The sequence below is a fragment of the Colletotrichum fioriniae genome (assembly GCF_027942845.1).
Source record: "Colletotrichum fioriniae strain IMI 355084 chromosome Unknown scaffold_11, whole genome shotgun sequence".
Classification (NCBI taxonomy): Eukaryota; Fungi; Ascomycota; class Sordariomycetes; order Glomerellales; family Glomerellaceae; genus Colletotrichum; species Colletotrichum fioriniae.
Window position 1 is genome coordinate 1,932,797 of NW_027076847.1, and position 20,340 is coordinate 1,953,136.

Sequence of the window (20,340 nt, forward strand, 5' to 3'; positions counted from 1 at the left end):
GTACCACTCGACTGCCTCCAACCGACCGACCGACCGACCAAATACCCCGATAGCGATGGCGTCGCCCGCTCCAGCTGGCGCTGCGAGCGTTAGCTTCGGCGAGGACGATGTAAAGAAGCGCGTCGGCAAAAAGTTACAGAAGAAGCGGCACGAATCAAATACCCCGGCCATGGAACTACCAGAGAGGTTAAAGGAGGGCGACGATAGTAGAGAGGAGGACTTAGTACCGCAGCAGGGCCCGCCCATGTTTATGAACATGAACCAGTCCATCTTCGGTCTCATTGCTGCCGCCGGCTCACGGGTTGACTTCCACGATCGCTTTGAATCCAGCGACGAGGAGAGCGCCGACGAGGACGAACCCACTCGCCGCCACGGTGCCGATAAGTTGGATGGTGGCGACGACAAGGTCCACGGCGGCATCGGCCATCTCTTGCATCGCAAACAGCGCCGCCAGAACGACTCCGACTTGTCAAAGACGACCATCCTCAAGAAGGATTCCTCTTCCAAGACCGAGAAACACCGGCGCAAGATCTCCGGCTCCAAACTCCTCCGATCGCTACCGGCGCTCCCACGTCTACCACGGCACAAGTCCAAAAAGGAGCCCTCCAAGCTCGAGCCCACCTCCGAGGAAGCTAGCGACACCTCCGAGCCCTCTCCGTCCCAACCCGCCGATGATACAAGAGAAGACGATGACCAAGACGGCCACCGCCTGGCCCCCGTTATGAGCAGGATGCTCGAGGCAAAGGCCGAAATGTCCGCAAGACCCAGTTTCGACGTTGACCGCCGGTCTAGCGACCAGCTGAATTATAGCGACTCTGGCGATTCAAACTCCACTGCGTTGGCGCGCCGTCTGCAGGATATCTTTGAGTTTGACCATCCCGAAGCTGTCATCGAGGGTATGTTCATGAACAATGCCCCGCCGGTAATGGTTGCAATAAGCTAACACGCATGTAGAATACCCTTGTTGGTTGCTCCAGAGCGTATTACTCCAGGGCTACATGTACATCACGGCAAAGCATATCTGCTTTTATGCCTACCTACCCAAGAAGGCGGTGCGTATTCGCCTTACCTACAACCCATCTTGCTGCAATACATACTAATAGGAAATTACAGCACGAGGTCGTCAAGTCGGGCTATCTATCCAAGAGCGGCAAGCGCAATCCAAAGTATAATCGCTACTGGTTCCGCCTCAAGGGCGATGTTCTAGCATACTACAAGGACCCCTCCAACGTCTACTTCCCCAGCGGCCAGATCGACCTCCGTTACGGTATCTCAGCCAGCGTGAACAACAACAAGGATGGCCTCACCTTCACCGTCGTCACTCACCACCGGACCTACCACTTCCGCGCCGATAGCGCTCCCAGTGCCAAGGAATGGGTCAAGAGTCTGCAGAGAGTCATTTTCCGCTCTCACAATGAGGGTGACAGTGTAAAAATCTCGCTGCCCATCGAGAATGTCATCGATATTGAGGATACTCAGATGCTCGAGTTTGCCGATACGTGCAAGATTCGCGTCATTGACAATGACGAGACCTACGCCATTGATGAATACTTTTTCTCCTTTTTCAGCTTCGGCAAAGACGCCATCAGTGTGCTCAAGATTCTCATTGAGGATGCCTCGTCTAGCGCAAAGGATGCAGCCCTTCTCAAGGCAGCGCAAGCCCAAGAGGAGCAGGAGAGGCAAGAGAGGCAGCCGGTGCCGGCTTCGGCCCGCAGCTCCATGAGTGCAAGTAGACGCATCGCGCCGCCGAAGCTTAGGACGACCAAGCTGCCCGATGCTGTCAAGGCGACGCTGTCGCCACTGTCTGCTCACAGTCCTTCGGCTCTCAGCCCACGTGCCAGTATGGATGCTGCGCGAGCTAGTTTCGATGCCTTTAGGGGGTTCCGCCGCCGTAGTTTGGACCTGTCGACCATCATTCGCGATTCCTCGCCCCGGCGCAGCTTCAGCGGCAATCGGCGCTCCATGAGCAGGAACCGTCTAGACGACTCTCGTCACGGAACCCACAAGCAAGGGTCTACTGACTCATATGTGCAGTCTTCGATGGAAGACCCGAGCTATTCTGGCATGGTGGCATCATCAAACGAGGACCCCTCGGCAAGCCAAATCCTGCGCGGCAGCGACGTCTTCCAGAACCCGACGGTGCGACGCTCAGCGTCTGCCTCACGGACCGAGCTCGAAAAGAATCAGCGCCGCGACAACAGGAGCCCTCCTGCATTGGCCGCATACAGTGGCCAACATGCTGCAACGACAGGCTCCATCAATGATGGCGACAAGCCTCCCGTGACCCCTACACTGCAGAGCATCACCAAGATGGGCGCATTTCCCCTGCAGCGAGTGGGCGCCTTTGCCCAGTATCTCAATAGCACTAGTGGTAAGTTGGGCTCCATGCTGGCAACGGAATCAATGGGTTACGTCGAAAAGGTGTCTGGCATGTGGCGAGGCGGCCGAAAGCACTATGATGCTCCGCCCGAAATTAAGACGGACGATGAAGATCTATACGAGGATGCAGAGGGCAAGATCCAGACTTCCATGGATCGGTTCCGCGCACATTTCGCGCTGCCCGAGACGGAGAAGCTTCAAGCGACCTACTTCGGCTATATCTTGCGTGTCTTGCCATTGTACGGCAAGATCTACATCAGCGACAAGTCCTTCTGCTTCCGCAGCTTGTTGCCTGGAACGAGGACCAAGCTCATTCTCCCTTTGAAGGACATTGAGAATGTGGACAAGGAGAAGGGTTTCCGGTTCGGCTACTCCGGCTTGGTGGTTGTCATTCGTGGCCACGAGGAGGTCTTTTTCGAGTTTGGTCAGGCCGAACTCCGAGATGACTGCGCCGTTACTCTATTGCAAAGCCTGGAGACGACACGCTATCTCAAGGAGTCGGGAGACCTGGACCTGGACGAGAAGGAAGAAGAGGAGAACGCCATGGCCGAGCGCGACGCGTTGAAGGAGGCCCGCCAAGTCGAGGAATTCCACGACCACGAACTCCGCCTGCCAAAGGAAGGCTCAGGCGTGAGCGATGCGCCGACGATATTGTTCGACGACCCCAAAGCCTCATTCCTCAACTTCAAGCCTCCCCACTCGATGAAGATCACCTGCTTGACGATCGGCTCCAGAGGTGACGTTCAACCGTACATTGCGCTGTGCAAGGGCTTGATTGCAGAAGGCCATAAGCCTCGGATCGCTACTCACGCCGAGTTCAAGGACTGGATCGAGGGCCACGGTATCGAATTTGCCAAGGTCGACGGTGATCCTGGTGAGCTCATGAGACTCTGCATCGAGAACGGTACGTTCACTTGGGCTTTCCTGCGGGAGGCCAACTCCATGTTCCGCGGTTGGCTGGATGAGCTGCTGGTCTCGGCGTGGGAGGCTTGCCAGGGCTCTGATCTCCTCATTGAGAGCCCAAGTGCCATGGCAGGCATTCACATTGCAGAGAAGCTCTCGATCCCCTATTTCAGAGCATTCACCATGCCATGGACCCGGACCAGAGCCTATCCTCATGCATTCGTTATGCCCGAATATAAGATGGGTGGTGCATACAACTACATGACGTACGTCATGTTTGACAACATTTTCTGGAAGGCGACTGCTCATCAGGTCAACCGCTGGCGCAATAACACACTGAAGCTGCCCAACACCAGCCTCGAGAAGATGCAGCCCAACAAGGTTCCTTTCCTCTACAACTTCTCCGAGTACGTCGTCGCACCGCCTTTAGACTTTTCGGACTGGATTCGCGTCACCGGCTACTGGTTCTTGGAGGAGGGTACGGATTTCAAGCCGCCTCAAGAACTTGTCGACTTCATCGCCAAGGCGAGAGCGGACGAGAAGAAGCTCGTGTACGTTGGCTTCGGATCCATTATTGTGAATGATACGGCCAAGATGACCCAAGAGGTTATTGACGCCGTTCAAAAGGCCGATGTGCGCTGCATCTTGTCCAAGGGCTGGTCGGATCGTGTGGCGAAGCAGGGTGAGGCGGAGAGCGCAAAAGATGAGCCCATCATCCCGCCCGAGATTTTCGTCATCAAGAGTGCGCCCCACGACTGGCTGTTTTCACAGATTGACGCGGCCGCTCACCATGGTGGATCCGGCACGACGGGTGCCAGCTTGAGGGCTGGTATTCCTACCATTATCCGACCCTTCTTTGGTGACCAATTTTTCTTTGGCGGCAGGGTTGAAGACATTGGCGTCGGTATCTGCCTGAAGAAATGGGGTGCAGTCTCTTTCGCTCGCGCGCTTTGGGAAGCTACGCATAACGACCGTATGATTGTCAAGGCTCGCGTGCTGGGAGAACAGATTCGCAGTGTAAGTCACGTCTCTGATTCTGTTGTGGAACTTTGTGGTCAACTAATACATAACAACAGGAACGCGGCGTGGAAAACGCGATTCAGTGCCTGTACCGCGATATGGAGTACGCGACGAGCTTGATCAAGAGAAAGGCAGGCAAGCATGCGCATGCTGAGGAAGACGAAGACGAAGAGGCCGAGGAGAGCTGGACGTTTATAGGGAACGACGAGCCCGACCCGGATATGACAACCAAGAAGCTCTCTGAAATGGGAGCACTGCCCGGGCTTCCTGGGGACAAGCCTCTGGGAAACAGAGTGATGCGCGTGTCACCCTCGCCCTCACAGCAACCAGTGGCCTAGGGGGTCAATCAGGAGTTGCTCAACGAGGCGCTAGGGGACAGCATCCTTCGCGACTCGACTCCGAGGCCAATATATGAGGTGGGTGGTATGGGATCGGAATGGGAATGCGTCGGAGATTCTGGGACGTTACCTGATTGAAATGAATGAACATTGGCTGGCACGGCGTTTCACGGACTTTGCTAGAGGATTCTGGGGAAGAGTTGCTATTTTCCTGATTCGGAGTCTGGGGTGGGAGACGGGGGAAACTGAACGACTGACTGACTGGTTTACGGGGTTGTGGCGTGATCAGAACGGCACTGGGGATACGGGACAATGCGGCACCCATACTCATGAATAGAGAGGGCATTAATACTCGATTATGACTTCTTTTATTTGCGGTAACGAAGTAGTCGAGTCTGGAAATTGCAGACAAACAAGAGCGATATTTGATGCAGCCCTAATAGAAGCGTCCAAGTAGGCTCCTTATGGCTGTGATGTGGTGAATCCTGTGTGATGTTTTTAGGTAGAGGTGTCATGCACAATATCAGAGAGCAGATCAAGTAAAGTCTGGGGGAAGCTCTCTCCGCTCTACCTTAAGTGAGCTGCATCTTGATTACATGGATCATCACGCTATTGGAGCATCACACTATCGACAGACAGAACTGGGTGGCAGCATCAAGGCAATGCTGGCAGAGAGGGAAAGCTGAAAGCAGCTGCTGGATAGAGCCGGATGAGAGGGGTTTATTGACAAGCTGGAAAAAATCAGGAGACAAAACAGATCTAGAATGGGAGGTAGGCAGGTTGAGGTTAGGTGGTGGGAGGCTGCCGTTGCTGCTCATGTGAGGTGCCGAGTTCACGCCACTTTGGAGAGGGAGTCACTGATGCAGGTGGTCCCGTCACTGGTGTTTGCTGACCACTGCATGTTGCCTCCCAGCTTTTTCTTACCTAGTACATACTTTACTCAGTGGAGCTTATTTTCAAGGCGCGTGACAGAGAGTGGGAATAGTTGAGGTAATGTTGAAAGTCATTGGGAAGGGTGGATGTAATTAAGTTATGTGAAGTGGCTTTGTAAAGTCATCTCATCAGGTTCACTTGTCGGAGCTGTCTTGCTCTTTATTCACGTGACTCATTGTTGGATGAGCTTGTTTGAAGAGGCTCGCTATTGTAACCCAGCAATGAGAGTAAGAGGTGTGACTGGCTGGGAGAGGTGGGATGATGGATCTGGGTGCTCACAGCTGAGATGAGAGAGAGAGCGGCCTCATGCACCGGCACTGCACAGGGTGAGGCACAGGAGGCAGAGTGACAGGACTGTGAGTGAGAGGGGAGTGAAGTGAGGCACAGGGTGAGTGAGGGACGAGTTGGGGAATGAACAAGGGGGTGATTCGTGAAGCTCTCATTCTCATGCAGGGGTTCACCAGGCGGCCACCAGTTGAAGCCGGCTGGCGCCATGAGCGGGAAGAGGAGGAGGAAGAGGAGCATCGCTGCATCGCTGCATCACGGAGGAAGCAGGCTGGGGTGCTACAGCAGGTACAAATAGGCCATCGCATCCCACTCTTTCAGAAGGGGGTGGCTCGGCTGATAGTGGTTGACGGACACCAAAAAGGCTGCCCTTTTCCCCTTCTGCCAGCCACCACACCTTGTACCTCGACAGCTCAGGCCTTGTACCTTTTCTTCCATCTCTCTCGCTTTCAGCATCGTATCACTCCAAGGCCATCACACCACAGCTCTGTCAGTCTGTCAGATACGTTACAACAAGCAAGGTGCCACAGAAAGAGTGCGTAAAATCAACTGTACGGATACTCGACTACAATACCATCATCAATACCAACGTAAAAGTCAGATCAACTTGCAGTTGCTGTACCTCAACGTTCCATCACCAAACACTCGAAGGCTTGGCAAAGCAACGGACTGCCGAAGACACCGAGGTACTTGATTCCGCCAGAACAGGTACACACACACACAAACGCACACACCAAGACCACCAGCACCACTGGACGCTCCGCTCCTCCCGCCGCCTAAAAGCTACCTTAGGTAAGGTACACACCTTACTACGGAAAAGCATTCCTGCGAAAGGCCGACCGACCGGCCCCACTCCAGCTACCCGAGTGGTCAGTGCTTCCCGACAGCCGACCCCACCCCGTCGCGCGGCTCACCTGCGCTTTCCCCGTTGGTTCTCCTTTACCGCGCCTCACCTTGCCTTCACCTCGCCCTGCTTGCGGTGTACGTCACGGTTCGGTCCAGACCTACCCGCCTCCACTCGAAATCCCCGAGCTCCAAAACCTCCACACCCCCCCCGAACCCCAAGCGAGTAAGAGCATCAGCAGCACAGCTCGACTTCCCATTGCAATTCGCATCGAGACCAGCGCCAACTTCATCCCACCACATTACGAATATCACGCGTCAAGCCAAATAGACATCTCGCGCGACAAGATCCAGCATTCCGTTCAATTGCATCACGTCACCAAAAACTCAATTGCGCCTGAGGTACGACCCGAGGAAGAATACTCGACTAAGGCAAAGGCAGTCAAGACCCAAGGCTAAAAAGAATACGGACGTCCCACGCGTTTTCTTCCCTCTCTTGCCATCCTCCACCAGCAATCACCACCAACAACCAACTACGAGACTTTGCACAAGGCACCCACCATACAATACACTTATCCGTCCATCTCATCACAGCGCAACGCTCCAGAGCTTCCCCATCTGTTGCGTATTCGTCAAAACACTCCCCTCATCAGCTTCGGGGCAATGGGATTGGCCACTACACCGGCACCTTCTCCGATTGTTACTGGGGGAGTCTCATTAGGTTCGTCGCACCTCCTCCTTCCACCTTCGAGACGTCATTGAAGGTTCCTCTCGCGGCCGCCTACCGCGCCTCGTGTCACGTCCACTTTCAATCAACCAACCCTTGCTTGCATCTTCCAGCTTCTCATCCACCTGCGCGCACGCGCGCGTTTCAAAGCCCGCATTGCTAACCCTGGTCCTTTTCCATCGCGACAGACTTTTAGATCAAACCCTCCCAGTAGCCTGCCGTCATCATGGGCAAGCTACTTTCACTCGGCGCGAGACTGCGCTACCCGATTACCATTACAAAACTCCTCAAGCGCCCCGGCGACGCCGTCCAAAAACAGGAGAGCGTGCTCGAGTACTCATTCAAATGGATGCGCGAGGTCGGCGACCCCATCGCTGGCAACACCTGGCAAGAGGAGGAAACAACCGTCGTAGGCTGGGATAGTCCGGCCGAAGGCACACTCAAGGAATGGCGCCTCAAGGAAGGCATGACATTCACCCGCGACGCCCCGTGTATGATGGTTGAGGAGGCCTGCTCCCACGAAATCCAGTTCCAAGGCTTGTGCGCCATCTGCGGAAAGGATATGACCGAGGTGAACTGGGCCACCGCCGAACGCGATACTCAGCGCGCCACCATCAACATGACACACGACCAGACCGGCCTCATGGTCAGCGGCGACCTGGCTGCGCGTGCCGAGTCCGATACCCAGAAGCGTCTGCTACGACAACGGAAGCTGAGTCTTGTTGTCGATCTCGACCAGACCATCATTCACGCCTGCATCGAGCCCACCGTTGGCGAATGGATGGAGGACCCGTCAAATCCCAACTACAATGCCGTCAAGGACGTCAAGAAGTTTCAGCTCAACGATGAAGGCCCACGGGGCATGGTCACATCCGGCTGTTGGTATTACATCAAGATGCGTCCCGGTCTCGCCGAGTTCCTCGAGAAGGTTGCCGAGCTTTACGAGCTCCATGTCTACACCATGGGAACGCGCGCATACGCTCTCAACATTGCCAAGATCGTCGACCCTCAGCAGAAGCTCTTTGGCAACCGCGTCATTAGCCGTGACGAGAACGGGAGCATGATATCCAAGAGTCTCCAGAGATTATTCCCGGTAAACACAAATATGGTGGTCATTATCGACGACAGGGCAGACGTGTGGCCGAGCAATCGCCCCAACCTGATCAAGGTTGTGCCGTACGATTTCTTCAAGGGAATTGGCGACATCAACTCGAGTTTCCTCCCCAAGAGACAAGACATCCTACCCGCGCCGCCCGAACCCGAAGCGAAGCCAACACCAGCCGCCGCAGCAACCGCAGCACAGACGAGCGAGGCGCCAACAGCCGAGCAACCAAATGGCAAGGTGTCTGCCATTGACGAGCTGGTAAAGATGAGCAGCGGCGACGACAAGGTCCTGCAGGAAGCACAAAGCGGAGAGCAAGAAAGACTGTTGGAACAGCAAATCAAGGAGAGACCGCTGCTCCACATGCAAGAGGCACTTGACAAAGAAGCCGAACAAAACGAAAAGGTGACACAGGAAACCGAAAATGGCGCACATATCATGACAGTACAACATCGGTCACAAGTCCTCCGCGACGACGATGCTGAACTGCATTACCTACAGCAACACCTTGCCCAATTACACCACAAATTCTATACCGAATACGACGAGAAGCGCGCTGCCGCGCCTACTCAGTCAGCCCCGCGGAAGAAAACGGGCGACGACGGTATCGATCTCGACGCCGTTCCAGATGTTGGCGAAGTCCTCGATACGATGAAGGCCGCGACACTCGAAGGCACTACGATTGTCCTGTCTGGTCTTGTACCCTTGGGCGTCGACGTCTTACAGTCCGAGATTGGCATCCAAGCCATGAGCTTTGGCGCTCAAATCTCGACCAGGGTATCCAAGCAGGTCACCCATCTCGTTATCTCGACGTCTCGCCCGCGGACTCAAAAGGTCAGGCAGGCAGCCAAGATTCCGAGTATCAAGATTGTTAGCCAAAATTGGCTGTCTGATTGCCTCAGTCGATGGCAGCGCGTCGATGAAGCGCCTTACCTCGTCGAGGTCCACCCAGCAGACCGCCGCCAGCTCGCCCTGTCCGAGTCAACCGATGCGGAGACGATTTCTGACGCCGATGGCGATGATTCACGGCCACACCTGACAATCATTGACGAAACGGGTGAGCAACGCGTACTCGAGGAAGACGAAGACGCCTCGGACGAAGACGAAGGCGATCAGGATGGGGATGAAGAGAACATGATGCTCGAGTTTGAGGACGGCCAAGTCAGCCCGATAGACGGCCTAAAGTCGTTTGACTGGGAAGGTGTCGACGACGAGATGAAGGAGTTCCTCGGGAGCGACGACGATAGCTCGGATGCCGATACGGAAAGCCGTAGTGGCGATACCGATGCTGGCGAAGACCTGCCCTCATCTCAAGAGTCTTCAAATGCGGTCACTGGCGGTACCAAGAGGAAAGCCATGGACGATGACACAGCTTCCGACGAAGGCGGAAGTGCGCTGTCCAAGAAGCAACGCATTGCCAAGAGCCGTGGTGCTTCCAAGTTAAGCTCAGTACGGACTCCCAACGTCGAAGACAACAATGAGTCAAGCAGCCTGCCTACCCCTCAAGTTACCGGCGACGAGGAGGACGTTGCGCTCATACCGGACAGCGTCGCCGCGAACGGAGATGACGACTTTGACGAGGACGATCTCGAGGCAGACCTTGAGGCCGAGCTCGCTGCCGCCGGAGAGGACTAGTGATCCTTACCATAGCGCAGCGAGAGGTATGATGCATATAAAGATAAGCTAAGCAAGGGAAGGCCGCGAAAGTGAGGACGATGGTGAGGAAGAAAAAGTTGGTTGGCTATGGTTTATTCGGTTTATACCCCAGCCTTTCCGTTGGCGAAGCATGGCATGGAGTTGAGATGTGCAAATATTTGTAGGATTCAAAGTGCAGTACTGCTCGTTGGGGGGTGGTGAATAGACGATCAGGTGTTGGGTCGGTGCATATCTAGCCAGTTGAGATTTATGACCTATTCGATGAATCAACTGTTACAACCTATCTATGAAGTTGAGTGACATTGTACACTTCTCAATCATGTCCAATTACTCACCGAAATCCAGGGGGGCACACCTCGGTGAAGGTGAGAAAATGGACCCATAGTATGCCTTACATAAGCGATCGGCCAATTGAGCGAATCACCATCGACCCGAAAACAATCACCTCAGGCACCCCAGGCCAAAGCTTGTCCCCGAATCTCAAGCTCGACGACCACCATATCGCATCGCAACCCACACACCCCCGTCGAATCGACGCCGATACCCCCCTTCCGCTCTCTCGAACGAAACGATTGTTTGTTCGACACATAAACCAATTGACTCCCGACAAACGAAGGGGCAATTGACCGACGAAAGTCACTCGACGAAACTATACACACCCTTTAGACGAGCGCAGCCGACCGCGTTGGGTCGGTAGGAAACGATTGAGACAGGATGCCTCAGGACATGCCACCCGTGGGGGGTTACCAGGCTGTGCAGTACAAGGTGAGTTGTTTCTGGCGCGGTGGAGGGATTGAAGGAGAGCGTGGAGGGTGAGGGAGTCGCAAGAGGAGGAATTGAGAAGGGACGATCGGGTCGAGCGGGTTGGTTATGGGAGCAGCAATCATAGCAAGAGGAGGCATTTGGGATACGGGAATATTGAGCGCCATTGACTGTCGAATTGGCACTTCGACCGAGGATACCGAACTGGGACGATGAGAGGTTGCTAGGCAAGGGACACTCGGACTCGGGATCAGGGACACTTTGGACTCAGGATCACGCACATGGGGACAACGAGGAGTCAAAGATTTCAGGGGAACCATGCTGATTATTGGAAACAGCGCAACTTGCCCGCCCGTGGATTCCGCCCCGGCACAATGTTGATCGGTATGGGACTGGTGATGGGATACGGATGGTATCAATTGACCAAGGGTATCCGGGAAGCCAAGTACGTTGCAGTCTCTTCACTCCCGCCATGACGATTGCTATTTCCTCTTCTGGCCGGATATTGGACGAAGTTGCGAGTGGTCTGGTAGACAGATGCTGTACTGCCCAACGAGAGGCAGTGGACACGGATACCGGAAGCACGCAACAACGACCATCCACTGAAGGAGGAATAGAGCAATCAGACGGGAAATATGGTCTTGAGGAGGACAGTGCTGACGAGAACCAGCGAGCTGGCGAGAGAGAAGATGTGGGCGCGTATTCACCTTATCCCCCTCCTCCAAGCCGAGGAGGACCGCGACCAGGTTCGTAGGTGGTACGCCGACCAGGCGAGAGAGAAGGAGCTGTTGGGCGAGAACACTAAGGTTTACCACAACGAGAGGTATGTTGATATGGCACTTCCCTCTGGCCGATTATTGTCAGAGGGAGAAGAGAGTCTATGGGGATTTGGATGAAGATGGCTAATTCATGACACAGATTCGTTCGTCCTACCTTTGCTCTTGCGCCGCAGAGCAAGAACTAGATTTTTCATATCTGTATCTGGTGGAAGAGAGCAGGGTTTGGAGGGGAGCTGTCAGAGAGAAAGATGGGTTGAGGCAAAAGAAGCTGGCAGAACGCTAGCGTGTGTATATGATACTTTTCAGGAAGGAGAGAATCAAGACGACTTGTTCAATCATGCTGATCCTTCCGGCGAGTACCAGGCTGCCTCATGGTATCTGGTCGGTATGCCTCTGGCGAGACAGAAGAACGACGTTACTGACTTGGGGTCATGTCTACCTTCGTGCAGTATGCCCCTCGAAAGGTACAGAGGAAATCGGGGTTCTTTTAGAAGAGCCTTGCGGGCTTCTGGGTCTACCTCTAATCCTTTGAGGTGAGTTAAAATTGCAGTGAATCAACTGCGTCACTCCACCACACCTTTCGTCATGCAGGCTGACGGCTGCGCCTCTTTGTGGCCCTCGGCAGGAGACGAAGTGTAAGAACATGGCCCACGGCAGATCACTCATGTTTACTGCTGTCCTGAGAGCCGTCGGGAGTAGCTAAGTATGCGATGTAGAGAGTGATTGCACTTTGAATTGGCCACACGCCTCGTTGAACCTCGAGCGCATCAGGGGGAGTCAAGATTGCAGTGAAGAGTTGATGCGACTTCCCACAGTTGAGGCGAGTTGCGGAAACTCGCCTCATCTTTTGGTGTCCAGATAATTGGACACAGTACAAATCGGAGACAGCCTACAGCTTATGTATTATCTAGTCTCAGCTACCGGCCACGTCGCGTATGAAAGGTAAGGGACCTATATAGAAGGCGTACTTCAAGAGTCTCATCCCCGACTCAAGAGTCTTCGAAGCCTTAAGTCGCGTGACGGACTTCTTCCAGAAAATCTGTCTGTGGTAGCAACACTCACACTCGCTTACAGATGAATGCGAGCCACAAGATGCCTCCCGCTTCCAAGGGACGGATTGGACAACACCAGTAGGAACCGGGTTCAGATAGAATGTGTAGTGACCACAAGGCATATCTCGGAGGACGATCTAAAAAGACAGCGTACTCTAGATGTAGGTAGCCGCAAGTCTAGGGTCCCGAGGTCGTCTGGCGTGGGGCAGCCACGGCGGATCGCAAAACAACCGACGGGATGAGATGCTGAGACAGCAGGGTGGGAGTCCGGGACTCCGGGGACGGTACCGGGACAAGTGGAGCTTATTGCTAAAGATGCTGAGCCCGAATGAGGACAAGTACCTATGTGGCACATTCAAGCAAAGCGGTCGACATGATGTATTCCATTACCATCCGTTCACAAGTAGACTAGCTAAATGCCCGTTCAGGGATTGAATTATCGCTCCATTTGGCTTCTACCTCAAAGATATGCGTTTCCTCGTCTCTGCGCTTGAGAGACTTCTATTCATCCTCTGTCTTGCTTTAAATGCCGTCTTTCAACAGCCGCGGTCCATGTCAAATATTTTATTGGTCTAGTCAACACCTCGTGTCAATGTGGTTCCTCAACATCCGGACATGGGAAATCTGGGACTGCCACTTACCTCTGCAACCACGTCATAGCACATGGCCCATTTTGTGAATTGTGGCGTCCTAGTCGGAGCATTCGCATCCATCTCAATGCTTTCCCAATCCGTTGGGTGGCCAGTGAAACCGTTAGCTAAGAGTTTCTGATCCCTAGCTTCTTGCTCTGGCCCATCAGGAAGGGTGAACAGGACAATGTTCTCGTGGCCGACATCAAACATCTTTTCAGCGCGTGGCTTCCTAAGAGCTTCCTATTTTCTCAAAGTTGGAGCCAGGTTGTCTCGACTGTCACACCAGCGAAGGGCTGTCCTGAGTGCCAAGCCATCCTCGATGCCTTGGCTCACCCCTTGGGCAGTATGCGGCAACATGGCATGCGCAGCATCACCAAGAAGAATACACCGTCCGTCGAATCCTAGCCAGGTTTCCATCTTTGGTGCTGTGGCGATGTGCCACTTGTCGATAGGGTAACCCCCACGTATCACACATTCGATGTAGGCACGCAGCGGCGCACCGAACCCTTTGAACATTTCGCGGATCTCTTCAGGGTTGCCATCTGAGTTCCAAGTTCCACCCAAATCCGCATCGGCGGATGGAAGCCCATAATGTAGACTGCATAGAAGGATGCGAACGGTGGCATGAGCAGTCGGCCGACCGACGCAGTAGAGCCCGGGGCCGAACATGAGATGGTGCGAGCAAGCGCCAAGCGGAGCGGCGACTGGGTCTTTCTGCACCATGGCGATATCAACCTCCGTCTGGAATATGCATTCGGTTGTCACTGTGGCATTCATGTTTTGTCCGGGGAACATGAGGTCCCGGATGCGTGACTTGATGCCATCAGCGCCAACCACAATATCAGCCTCGTAATCGCTGCCATCCTCCACTACTACGCGAAGTTTGCCACTTTCCTCGTCGATGATTCTGGCAACGCTCTTGTTGAATAGATAGTTGGCTCCTGCGGCAATGGCAGCTTCGTAGGTTATTCGCTGCAGTGATGGCCTATCGGTAGGCTTCCGGACCGTCCCACTGGGAATCGCCTTTGTGACTGTGAACGGCTCGTCGTCCTTATATCTCCATAGGATATCACTGACTGTTTCCACAGCCACCTTGTCCAGAGATTCTGAGATGCCAAGCAGGTTCAGGCATTTCACAGCGGCCGGTTGTACGATAAGGTTCCCTCCCCGGGTCTGAATTCGAGAGCCGCGTTCGAGTACAGTCACCTGGTGCCCGTCAGAAGCCAAAGCCGCCGCTGCCGTGTTTCCGGATGGCCCCGCTCCAACAATCAATATCGTAAACGAAAGTGGCGAGGACATGTTGATTCGCCCGGCGCTGGTGGCTCGTTGACGATACCTCAGCCGGTCAGAGATAATGCTTCTCACTCACAATCAGCAGCGTACATTGTGCGGAAGTGGTCGGGAGGCCGCGACTAAAGTACATAGCATATGTTTAATAGGCACGGTCTGCTCATTAGCCGAAGTCCGTCGAGACAGGGTCGCCAGTACGATTTAACTTTGGGATTGAGTTGTACTGGCCACCATACATATGGACTAGCATGGCAGGTGAAATTGTACATTTTACCACGTGCCTAAGTGTCAATGACTATTAGTCCACCAGCCGTGAGGCCCGAAGAAGACTGAAAGTCCACTATCTTGTAGACCCTTTGGGTCTGCGTTGCGCGATCTTGGAATGGCATATTGATGTCGTGGACTGTGTAGGTGACTGGGCCCGAAAGGATGAGACATATCCTGCTGCATTAGCCAAGATTAATTGCTACCAGGGGTGGTGATCCCCTTCGCTAATCGTATTGCGGCGTGTTCCACCCCCGCACCCAATCGCGTTTCGGCGCTCCTCAATGTTCGCCGCATCCAGATACGTGTGTATATGATACTTTTCGGGATGGAGAGAATCAAGCCGACTTGTTCTATTGTCACGCGAGGTACTCATCGGGCCCCATAAGTCCCTATGTTTTTGATCGGCACATTTCTGCCGAAACAGGATATGGACTTTCAGGTCGAAGGTCACGTCAACGGCTTAGTCGTCGGGTGCTTGAAGTGAGTCGTTGTGCTACCACTAATTCAGGCAGACTGGGTCAAGCACAAAGTAGCTAGTGAATGGTTATCCTGTGGGTCTCTGATTCCTCGAGATGAGTCTAAATTGCAGTGAACTTTCGCCCGTTATTCTGCATTTGGACCGCCAAACCGCTTGCCACCAACGTAACCTTTGGTCGAGGGTGTCAGCCTAACCTGCAGGCCACGGGCGCACCTTTCCGTAGCCCTTGGTCAGGAATCGAAGTGTAGGACCATGGCCTGCGGCAGGCTGTAGTTTTTGCTGTAGGTCCTTGAAACCGTCGAGGGTTAAGATCGCGGTGCAAGACCCGCTGGGGACCCTTCTTTGCTATAAGATTCGGCAGGCCAAGGTATCTATCACAGCCTGCATATCTGCAGCAAGCTTTTTCTCGACTTATGCTCGCAATTCCCATCCTCCGGAGCTATTCCGCAATCGTGTAACATCGGCTTGTCTCACGGTAAAAGAGGGGCATGAGCTGTTTGATTGGACATGGCATCGATAGAAGGGCGTGGTTCTATGTGTGAAAGTGAGGCTATCGACATATTCCTATACTTGACGGGCCTCGCGTTGGCCAGAACAGAAGCTTGATCGGTCGAAGAGCCACAGAACTTGCGTAATCACCTCGAAGCTGGGCTGTCGACGGGATGAACTTGTGTGAAGCTTCCCCTGTAGATGGGAAGGATAACCAAGCCTTCTGAGGCTCCAGGCTTTGTTCTGACCCAAAGATGCGGAGCATGTAAGCCAATCGCATCCCCTCCAAGAGCTTTGTTTCGTTGATGCCTGTACATAAACTGTTCGCTTGTTCTTCGACGCTGTAAGAGACGGTTTTCTGCTCTACATCTTCGAATGTAAGCAGCTCACTCAAGACGACCCCCTTATCCATCTCTCTACAGATTTATAGCCACGCCCCTTGTCTTGGCTTCGTCGTGCTGCTCTCTAGGGGGGGACTAAAATTGCAGTGCACCGCGCTACCGCTACAAAAATCCGACCATGGGAATGCTTGAGTCACGAAGACGGCAAAAGAGCCAGTAAGAGGGAGTCCATAAGCGGCAAGCCGAGCTATACCGCAGCCTTTCGCTCTCTTGCAATAAGGTAAGATGCTGATAGCTAAGCAATGTCGCTGACGAGGTTTGTTGGCTTGCTTCAAGCCCATATCGCTGCCTTAGAGGGAGGTAATATTGCAGTGTAAGGCGGCAACAAACTGTGATTGGGCTGCTTAGGCAGATGTCCATCTCAACAAAGTCTGCCTTGGGCGTGTGAGGATATGCCGCCTAGCCTGGGTGTCTCTGGGCTTTGATCGAGGTGTGGAACTTTCCGAAGGTGATTGGTTGATTACCATGTCAAGCTGTTCAATCACGGGATGATATTCGCTGTCATCTTATAGGCAAGATCTCAAAACCTTATGCGGATTCAGTCAGACCGAGCCTTCTCTAAGACTCTTCGAGAACCAAAGTACCCCAAGGAACTGAATAGATGGAAGTTATAGAAAGCCCTCTCTTCGTAGAGAGACGTGACAATAGTCAAAACTTACCGGTGAAGTATTCGATTTGTAGTAACTACTCATAATTCTTACAAGGCGAAAACGAGTATTAGCCCTGGTGTACTCCGGGTTGGAGACCGGCGTTGTGGGCCTGAGCTCCCGAGCCGCTCCGTCATCTAAGGTTGGGGACGCCGGAGACACGACGAATGGTGTCAGATACTTGTTCCCATGGCCCTTAGCTTATTGGAGATTTCTATTGGAAGGAGCTTCTGAGGGATGTATTCAAGATCTGGCGAGGTTCAATACGTGTATACCACTAAGTTGTACGGAACGAGTGTAGTGCAGGCGGCGAGCTCTGTGAACTAAAGAAAGCCGTCACAAGACGGAATTAAGAAAAGTCATTCGCCATTTCTTGTGAGCTGTAGAAACTCCCAGGTAAGTCTAATCAAGATGAGCCCAAAGCCCTGGAAGCAAAACTCAAACCATGACGTCCAGCAGGGCGAGCAGTGAGGTCTTGGTCCTCCGGTGATGGCGGCTTGGCTACGAAGGGTTGGCCTGCGTCTACTAAACAAAGGAGCCCTGACGAGCTATTCGTACCTTCGCATCTATTACTGAGGCCGCATAATCTGTCAACTAAGATCAAGACCAAGCCATACAAAGCTCCGCAGTCTTCTCGTGACTTTCGTACTCTAGCCACTGGCCTCGGTCCGCGTATTCGGCGAGCGTGCAAGAGTCGAGTCCAAGGTCCTCGCATTTCTCGGGTTAATACACTCAAGATCGTCAACTGCGGCTTGATTCATTCGCAAACTCGGATCAGGGGCGAGAAGTACGGCATGGAATCTGGGGATGTTTAAAGCTATGGAAGAGAGGGCGCGTATATAACAATACGGTAGTTCATTACATCCATTACATTCTGTCTCTCATTCTAGAAACTCACTTACTTGCCTCACCTTGGTCGCTCATTTTCAAGTTTCATTCATATCATATAAACACTACAACCATGCTGATATCATCTAATACAGGAGCCCGAATAGCTAGTATTCTTTTCTGTCTATTTAGCGCAGTCAATGGACGGCATGGGTCCCAGAGGCCCCATCGTGCTCAGAAGTCAACAGCAGGCTCATCCACCGATGGAACCATCATCCTTAGCTCCAACGAGACTACAACCCTCACATCCGATGGGACAAATGCTTCTATCGTGGTCCTCGACTATGATCAGAGTGTTGAAGGTTTTCCTACGTTCGAGGTCATCTCTGCCTCTGGCGATACCTCGAGCTTCGAGATTTCCTTTGCAGAAAGCAAAGCCGCGCTGGACTCATACATGGTAAAGAGCTTGCTTCCATCAATACCCCTGAATCTGATAACGAATGAACAACTAACGAGAGACAGAGTGATGGTCCTCTACCTCTCGCGGCGGCGATGGACACCTACAGAGTGAACCAATACAACATCACCGTCCCCTCACTAATCACAAACCGTCTCATCCAAGGCGCCTTCCGCTACCAGAAGCTCAACCTCTCTTCCGCCGGCTCCCTTCAACTCCGCAACATCGGCGTCAAGCCCACCACATCCACCATACCCGTGACACAACTCCCCAGATCCTTCGAATGCTCCGATGAAGATCTCACACGCATCTGGACCACTGGCGCGCGGACAGTCCAACTCACCGAGATCCCCAAGAACTCCATCCCCGACTTTCTACAAGTCTCAGACGAAGGCGCCTACGCCGAAAGCCAGGCACCGCAAGGTCTAGCCGGTGCCGTGACCGCCCAACTCCTCAACTACCGTCTCGATATCCAAGCCAAACCCGTCAAAGGCGGCTTCGGCGTCTCTGTTCTATGTGACACGCTCAACAGCTGCGTCTATCTCTCCTTCAACTTGGACAGCCACACCATCGCAGCCCACGCCGGCTCAACCAGTCTCGACACCCTCCTTGCAACATCCCCTTTGCCCGTCAACACCACCCTCGAAACCTGGCACGATGTTCACATCAACGTAGCAATGACCTCCATCACCGTAACCCTCAACGCCCTCCCAGTTCTCAACCTAAACCAAACCTCCCGCTACTTCGGCTCCTTCGGCTTCGGCGCCTCCTTCGGACACGCAGCCTACTTCCGCAACCTCACTGCCAGCACACCCATCGGCGAGACCATCTACACCAACCCCCTTACATCTCCCTCCTTCCTCTCAGACTTCATGATGGGCGCAAACCCAGCAGACACGATCGTAGACGGTTCGCGGCGCGACAGAATCGCCTACACGGGCGACCTCGACGTGGCCCTCGGCGCCGCCTTTGCAAGCACCTTATCCTTCATCGACGGCTCACTTGACCTCCTGGGGTCTTACCAAGCTATACCAGGCTTCTTCATCCCCACCGCAAAGATTCAACAGGCACCCCTGACGGAACCTCTGGAGACGAACCTTACGGGACTCATTGGCTACTCCTTCAACTTCCTCAGCGTCCTCACGCAAAACTACGAAATGAGAGGAAACCTCACTTTTGCAAAGCACTGGGCGCCCAAAGTATCCAAAATGCTCAACTGGGCCGACTCCCAAACCCTCCCCAACGGGCTCTTCAACCTCGCAGATGAATCCTTCGGCGGCGACTGGAACTACTACGACACACCACAGTCCGGTGTAGTCACAAAGTTCAATGTAGTATACGCCTACGCCCTCCAATAATCTCTTCCCCTCCTCCGCGACGCGGGTCTCAACACCACAACATACCAAACCCGCCTCGACACCCTCCGGTCTGCAATCAACACAAACCTCTGGAACCCAGACCTAAACGCCTACATCCTCTCCTCGACCTTCACAACCGGCTTCGCACAAGACGCAAACGCTCTCGCCATCTTAGCCGGCGTGCCCCCTTCACCCAACGCCACATCCTCGATCCTCTCCACCCTCGCAAGAGACCTCATCCTCCCCTCTGGCCCCCTAGCCTTCTCAAACTCTACCACATCCGCCGGCTTCGCGCAGAAGATCAGTCCTTACGCATCGTCCTACCACCTCCGCGCAGCACTTTCCACTCGTGACGCGTCCACAGCTCTAACCCTCCTCAAGACCCTCTGGGCACCAATGGCCGATCCCAAGCACGAGAATTACACAGGCTGCTTCTGGGAGACACTGAACCCAGATGGCACACCCGGTCTAGGCGTCGTAACCTCCCCCTGCCACGGCTGGGCTGCAGGCCCGACAGCGGAACTGAGCCGGTACATTCTGGGCATCCAACCTGTTGCGCCCGGGTTCGCGGAGTGGAAGGTTGAGCCGCAGACGTTGGGGCTGGGGTGGGCTAAGGGACGGTATCCGACTGTGCGTGGAGATATTGATGTCGAGTGGAGGTTTGAAGGCGGGATGTAGAGGATGGTGGTTGAGAGTCCTGCTGAGAGCAAGGGG

At 53.9% G+C, this 20,340-nt stretch overlaps 5 protein-coding genes across 5 annotated transcripts; 4 read left to right on the plus strand and 1 right to left on the minus strand.

Moving 5' to 3' along the window:
* Positions 1–55: 55 nt before the first annotated feature.
* Positions 56–4,640, plus strand: ATG26 (Sterol 3-beta-glucosyltransferase; the record flags this gene model as incomplete). The annotated part of the gene is made up of 4 exons (XM_053189102.2): positions 56–896; positions 955–1,052; positions 1,114–4,299; positions 4,359–4,640. The coding sequence occupies 4 exons, from the start codon at positions 56–58 to the stop codon at positions 4,638–4,640; spliced, it is 4,407 nt and encodes a 1,468-aa protein (XP_053053868.2).
* Positions 4,641–7,654: 3,014 nt separating this feature from the next.
* Positions 7,655–10,165, plus strand: fcp1 (CTD phosphatase Fcp1; the record flags this gene model as incomplete). The annotated part of the gene is made up of 1 exon (XM_053189103.1): positions 7,655–10,165. One exon carries the CDS (start codon positions 7,655–7,657, stop codon positions 10,163–10,165), a length of 2,511 nt encoding a protein of 836 aa, XP_053053869.1.
* A 1,418-nt stretch (positions 10,166–11,583) lies between these two features.
* Positions 11,584–11,912, plus strand: N0V96_009165 (uncharacterized protein; the record flags this gene model as incomplete). Its single annotated transcript, XM_053189104.1, has 2 exons — positions 11,584–11,771; positions 11,867–11,912. 2 exons carry the CDS (start codon positions 11,584–11,586, stop codon positions 11,910–11,912), a joined length of 234 nt encoding a protein of 77 aa, XP_053053870.1.
* A 1,900-nt stretch (positions 11,913–13,812) lies between these two features.
* On the minus strand, positions 13,813–14,796 carry N0V96_009166 (uncharacterized protein; the record flags this gene model as incomplete). The annotated part of the gene is made up of 3 exons (XM_065758561.1): positions 13,813–13,852; positions 13,917–14,487; positions 14,781–14,796. 3 exons carry the CDS (start codon positions 14,794–14,796, stop codon positions 13,813–13,815), a joined length of 627 nt encoding a protein of 208 aa, XP_065612954.1.
* A 3,359-nt stretch (positions 14,797–18,155) lies between these two features.
* On the plus strand, positions 18,156–20,304 carry N0V96_009167 (uncharacterized protein; the record flags this gene model as incomplete). Its single annotated transcript, XM_053189107.2, has 3 exons — positions 18,156–18,164; positions 18,334–19,579; positions 19,727–20,304. The coding sequence occupies 3 exons, from the start codon at positions 18,156–18,158 to the stop codon at positions 20,302–20,304; spliced, it is 1,833 nt and encodes a 610-aa protein (XP_053053873.2).
* Positions 20,305–20,340: the final 36 nt, after the last annotated feature.